The sequence below is a fragment of the Emiliania huxleyi genome, assembly GCF_000372725.1.
Source record: "Emiliania huxleyi CCMP1516 chromosome Unknown EMIHUscaffold_201, whole genome shotgun sequence".
Lineage (NCBI taxonomy): Eukaryota > Haptophyta > Isochrysidales > Noelaerhabdaceae > Emiliania > Emiliania huxleyi.
The window spans coordinates 275,848-281,749 of record NW_005200589.1 but is presented as its reverse complement, the minus strand read 5'-3'; the positions used below and the strand labels follow the sequence as shown (position 1 = coordinate 281,749).

The 5,902-nt window shown below is 67.4% G+C and overlaps 3 protein-coding genes across 3 annotated transcripts; all 3 read left to right on the top strand.

Annotated features, from left to right (window-relative positions):
• Window positions 1–498: 498 nt before the first annotated feature.
• On the top strand, window positions 499–663 carry EMIHUDRAFT_365967 (hypothetical protein; the record flags this gene model as incomplete). The annotated part of the gene is made up of 1 exon (XM_005781472.1): window positions 499–663. A coding segment is annotated over one exon (165 nt), but the record flags the coding sequence as incomplete, so codon positions are not given.
• An 85-nt stretch (window positions 664–748) lies between these two features.
• On the top strand, window positions 749–1,056 carry EMIHUDRAFT_365966 (hypothetical protein; the record flags this gene model as incomplete). The annotated part of the gene is made up of 1 exon (XM_005781471.1): window positions 749–1,056. A coding segment is annotated over one exon (308 nt), but the record flags the coding sequence as incomplete, so codon positions are not given.
• A 26-nt stretch (window positions 1,057–1,082) lies between these two features.
• On the top strand, window positions 1,083–2,410 carry EMIHUDRAFT_442816 (hypothetical protein). Its single transcript, XM_005781470.1, has one exon. It carries the CDS (start codon window positions 1,147–1,149, stop codon window positions 2,401–2,403), a length of 1,257 nt encoding a protein of 418 aa, XP_005781527.1. The 5' UTR covers window positions 1,083–1,146; the 3' UTR covers window positions 2,404–2,410.
• Window positions 2,411–5,902: the final 3,492 nt, after the last annotated feature.

The window sequence follows — 5,902 nt, the reverse complement described above, 5'->3', positions numbered from 1 at the left end:
GCGAGCGTCGCCGCGGTCGAGGCGGAGCAGGCTGCGATGAACGCCACCGTGGAGGAGCTCCGCCGCGCGTGCGGCTCGCTGCTGCAGCAGGCGTCTGCGGCGGAGGCGTCGCCGGCCAGCGACGCGGCGGAGGTGGAGGAGCGGATGGCGGAGCTGCAGCGCCAGTCGGAGCTCCGGCTGTTGCGCGAGCTCGAGTCGTCGCGGCTCAACCAGCGCGTCGAGCTCGCGTGCGCCGTGCTGCTCTCGCTCGGCGTCTCGTGGATCATCTTCGCCTTTTGCTTTGCGCACGAGCCGCCGACGATCCCGGTCGCCGACCGGCCGATCCGGATCGATCGGGCGCGCAGCCGCGTCCTGATGAAGTCCGTGTCGGGCTTCCTGTCGTCAACGCCGCGCCGGACGCGGCGCGACTCTGACGCGCACGCGTTCGAGTGCGCCGTCCACGCGGCTGTGAGCGAGCTGTCCGGCTCGGACCCGCTGCCGGAGAACAGCGGCGCCACGCCGCTGCCCGACAGCGACAGCGACGGCGAGGCTTCGCTCGACCCGTCGCCGCGCCAGCTGGTGCCGGCGCCGTGCAGCGAGAGGAAGCTGGACTTCAGGAGCCGCAGCTGGCCGCTGCTGCCTGGCGCGGACTCCAAGTGGCCCGACAGCCAGGCCGTCGACGAGGTTTGACCGTCGGCTAGGACTCGGAGTACTCTACGATGCTGATGATTGGCCCTCTGCGGGGATGATGAGAGGATGGATGGCGGCCCTAGTGGAGGCCGGCCGAGGTGGGCGGTGGCCCCGTGGCGACAGCCGGCGTGAGCCTGCTGGGTCACGGGATAGATCGTCGAGAGAGTGGCATGAGGCGCCGCCCCGACACGGTGTGCTCTTTGCGGATGGAGAGAATGGCGCGCCAGGGGAGAGGCGTCGGGAGGCGCATGGAGCTGCATGCAGTACGGCCCCGCTACAGAGTGTGTACAGAGAGAGAGAGAGAGGAGACAGTCGATTTACAGTTGGGCTGACCAAGGAAATGGCAAGTAAATGGCGCGGAAAAGAAAAAAAACTAAGCGTTGGTCCAGTTAGCACGCACTTGCGTTCCGAGATTGACGCCGACCCAAGCACTCTCAACAACGAGTGGTGTGGTGGCGAGCCACCACGGCAGGAGAGATGGCCCAAACGCCCGTAACGCCGAGGCGCCGGGTCAGCGCTCCTCCATCGCTCGCATCTCGTGAGTCTAGACACGAAGACACTTCATGCCGGCTCTGCACTCTGGAGCGGCGCTCTGGTGTTCGCGAGTGCCACTTCTGCCGCCAGACTGCGACCGCCGACTCGCTCGGGCTGCCAGACTCCCACTGGCGCCGCGCCATCTTCTCGCGCGACGCGTTTGCAGACAATGCCTCGGGCCTCTCTGACGAGGGCGTCTCGGCGGCTATGAACGAGTCCTTCCGAGTAGCGACGTGCTCTGTGAAGAATCTCGACGCGTTTCGCGACGCAATGATCTCGATGCCTGACGCTCTTCGCCAGAGTCAGGCCGCCAAGGACGTCTTCACTCGGGAAGTGCCGCAGAATCTCAGTCTTCTCCCGACCGACAACGGCCTGCTGCTCCTCTCCCACTACGTTGAAGAGACTCCGCACGTCGGAGTGTTCAAGGCGGCCTGCGACCACCTCGCGCCCTTACTCGCCAAGGGCCCTTTGGTGCACGGCGGTGGCGTCTGCCGCTGGGCTTCGGGCCTGAATCCCGCCGGGGCCGGCTGCCCTTTTGCTGCTGTGTGGACTCTGTCGCTGGGCGCCGCCGGGTTTCCTGGTCTGGCGGGACTCAAAGTGGAGGACGAGCGCGATGCGACGGAGGCCGCTGTCTACGCGCTGGCCAACTCGGTGCTGCTGCCGACGGGCGTGCTCGGCGTGCGGCTGATCCGGGACGGCGATATTTTGATGGCAATTGTCGGCACGTCCAATATGGCGGCGGCGGCCACGCCGTTCTTGCCTCTCCACGTCCCCGGGGCGGCTGCCCCGCGACTCATCGGCAAGGGGCCCATCGTGTGGCGCCGGCACGTGCCGCACGCAGCGGCGCGGCGGTCCTTCGCCCGGGGCGACAGCACCCACTTTAGCCTCTCGCTGGCGCCAGCAAAGCTAGACCACCACCGAGTGCAGCAACACGACGGCGACGGCGACGGCGACGGCGACGACGACGAGCAGGCATCGCGCACGCGAACCGCTCCGCCATCCCCGTCGTTGTCGCGCCTCGCGCCACTGGAGGAGACCAGCACTAGGGCGAGCAGCGGGCGGGTGGAGGGAGCCTCGCGCGCGACAGGTAGCGACGCGCGGGAGACGGATCGGTCGCCGCCGCAGCTCTGGACGATGGGGCTGCTCGCCGGCTCCGCGGTGTTGCTGGGGCTCGTGCGGGCGGGCGTCGTAAGGGGCTGAAAGAAAGAAAGAAAACATAAAAATCGAATAGGGATGGAGGACGACGCGCAGCGGAAATTCTTTTTTGCAAGCAAGGATATTCACTCGAACAGGCAGGCACTGACACCTAGGGACCGCGTGGGGTGGGCGGCGAGCCGCGCATCGGCCGACAATGTGCCGGTGTACGCGTTTCGGTCCAGTTTCGGTCACACTCAGGGCCCGTTTTGCATGACCTGGTCGTCATGCCATTCGCAGCGCGCAGCGGTGTTCCCGAGAAAATTCGCCCCTATGTCAACCGCTCCTCTCTCAGACAGACTGATCTCCTACGCTCTGCGCCGCTTGTCGCTCCCTCAGATCTCTCTCTCTCAGACGCTGATCTACTGTACGACGCTCTGCGACAAGCGCGTCGCGCTCACGCGGGCGGCGGGGGAGGTGGCGCGTAGTCGTCCACCATGACGGCGACCTTGGTGCCCTTGATGACGATGTACTCGCCCTTTGCGCGCCCGCACCTCGGGAAGGTGATCGGGTAGCCCCCGAGCGTGGTCTTGCAGCCTCCGGGGTAGACAACCTGGTGCCCCGCGGAGTTCTTCTTGATCTGATTGGAACCGCGGCGCACGGGGCACGACACAGCCCCCCCGCCGCTCAGCAGACGGATCTTCACCCAAGCGAGCGGCGGCCGCTCGGCTGCAACGGAAAGGGAGGGGTCTTAGCCTTTTAGGGCTGTCGGGTGTGCGTGTGTGAGGGTGGGGGGGGGGGGCCTGCGGCGTCCTCCCTCTTCTTCTTCGCGCCCTTCTGGCCGTTCGCCTTGCCGGTCGCCGAGCCGCCGAGCGCCTGCGTGCGCCTGCGCTGCTCCTTGATCTCCTCCAGCCTCCCCACCGCCTCCTCGTGGCCGACCGCTGCCGCGTCCGCCGCCGCCTTCACCACCTTGCTGCCGCCCCGCGCCCGCATGCTCATCTCCTTGGAGATGGCTTCGGTCCGCGCCTTCTTCTGCTCCTCGGTCAGCTCCTTGTCCAGCGGCGACGGCCCGTCGTAGCCCCCCGCCAGCGCCTGGATCGGGCGGCAGACAAGGGGCGTGGAAAGGTGGGGGAGGAGCGGGAAGCGTCTAGGAAGTGTCTGGAAAGCGGCTCAGCGCCTTGGCGTCGGCTTGCAGCTGCTTGCGCTCCGTGTCGTTGAAGTTGCCGTGCTTGGGGGAGAGGGCCTGGAAGTACTCGACAATGGCGTCCTCCGGGAGGACGCCGCGCTGCGCGAACTGGATCGCGGCGTCGACCCGGGCCCGGTGGCCGAGGGACATGCATTTGAGCGCCCCACAAGGGTGCTGGACCTCAGAGTCCGCGCACTTGGCGTCGTCGGGGAGGGAGGGGAGCTCGCCGCGCTGCTCGGAGGGGAAGGCGAGGTCGAACGGCGGCAGGTCGGCGAGGCCGAGGATCACGCGCGCCTCCTCGCGCGCGAGCGGGACCGCCTCCGCAAGAAGGGCCGGCCACCACTTTTGCGCCTGCACGCCGGTCACGAGGACGTCGGCGCCGACGCGGCCGCGCTCGACGATTTCGTCGACGATGACGTTCTTCAGGATGTCGACCTTCCCTGCGCGCCAGTCGGCCATCTGCTGTGGGTTGAGCTTCTTGTAGTTGTAGAAGTGCTTGTCGAACGTGAAGTCGACCTTGCCGACCTTGAAGGGATGTGGGCCATCGTAGATGTCGGCGATGTAGTCGAAGTGCTGGTCGAAGGTGAGGTTGACGCTGTTGTGGGAGGAGTTGACGGCGCGCTCGAGCATACGTGTCGTCTCGTCGGTCGCGTGCCCCTCGTCCGTGACGTAGCCGCCGTGCTTGGCAGAGTGGGGCGAGGGGTAATGAAAGAGGTAGAAGCGGGAGCGCTGCCCGCGGCGCATGCCCTCGGGCAGCGGCTTCGGGACTGGCGGGAGGTGGGCCGGCATGCCGCCGGGCAGCTCCGCAAAGAACGCCGCGAACGAGAGGATGCGGGGCCACGCGCGCTTGAAGTGGTTGGCGCCAGAGAGGGACATGCTTGAGACACGAGGAGCGAGAGGAGGCGCCCGAGACTAGCGCTGCTGCGCAGCTCGTCCAAAGGAGCCTGCGGGAGCGGGAGGAGGCCGGCCGTGTGAGAGGTGGGATGCGAGGGGTGCTGGCGCCGTTGCCCTCATGTGTCTGCACCCCTCCCAGGCCCACCATGAGGCACACACGCGTGAGCCGACGGCGGCCACACGCCACTTGCTCTAAACTCATGAATTGCTCGGCTCGTGGAGATGGAAAAGGAGCCGCAGTTGGATGTGCTGAGAGCGCGTGATGATGAGAAGAAGCGGGTGCGTGAGAGGGGCTGCGGCACCGAAACCATCGAGGCGGCGGCATGGTGGCGGGTTACGCTATGAGGTGTGTGCGGAAGTGTGAGTTTTGCACCTGGGCGGCCTTGGGTCGACCGCGCTGGACATTGCGCGGTAGTGTAGTTGGCCATTCGCAACTGAAGAAAGGCGGTGCCGCGGAGAGATAGCGAAATGGCCCGGGTCAGAGATAAAGAATTCCCGAAATTAGGTGCCCGGTAGGCTTGGCTGCAAAGGGGATTTTCGCGTTTTGTTTTTTTATTCAGGGTTTTGCAACTGATTCCGTTTGCAACAAACGGAATCAAGAAAGAAAGCATCCGAAAGCAGGCGGCGTCTCGTGCTCGACCAGGATCGCCGTCCCGGCGCGAGAATGCAGCCGGGCTTGCCGTCGTCCAGCTCTTTTTGCTTCGGCTCGTCGTCAGCGACGCGCCAGTCCTGGCGCAGCCGCCCCGCCGTGCGGTCCACGGCCTTGCAGCCCGTCGACGCGCCCGACGACGTGACCGCGGCCGAGATGGAGGCCTTCATGGACCACATCCAGCCGAGCTTGTACCAGCCGCCCGACGACAGCGACATCGCCCATGAGTTCACGGCGTGGCTGGCGGCGCGCCGCGAGACGTTGCGGACCGCCGCCGGTGCAGGCCGCCCTCGCGACTCGCAGGCCGACGTCGCCGCACCCGACGCCGCCGGCGGCGAGGAGTCGCCCGACAACGAGACGGGGCGCGCGACTCCGCCCGCACCTGCGCCGGCGGCGGCGTCCGGCCGCCGGCGCCGGCGCAAGCCGCTCGCCGGCGGCGGCGGCGAGAAGGAGAACGCGGACGTCGAGATGGACGCGCTCATGGTCGAGCGGCCCCGGCCTGCGCAGATGGAGCAGCGCTGGCGCGCCGTCCTTGCCGCGCGCCACGAGGATTACGACCGGGAGCTCGAGAAGGACAACCCGGAGCGGCCGTGGCACAGGGTGCCACACTTCCAGGGCGACGTCGAGGCGGAGTGCAAGCTGTGGGCAAGGGTCGTGCGCGCGCTCGGCGAGGCCTACGCGCGTGACCGCTGGGACATCTCGCCCGTCGAGTTTGACCCCGACCCCAAGAACCGCTCGCGAGCCGAAGCCGCGCGACGCAGGCGTCACAAGAAGTTGCTGGAGGCGGCGAAGCGGGCGGAGAGCAAGGCTGCGGCTGCCGCCGCCGCCACCGCGAC

What these genes read in the sequence shown, in the direction of transcription:
- EMIHUDRAFT_442816 (XM_005781470.1), top strand. Translation starts at nt 1,147, where the DNA reads ATGGCCCAAACGCCCGTAACGCCGAGGCGCCGGGTCAGCGCTCCTCCA.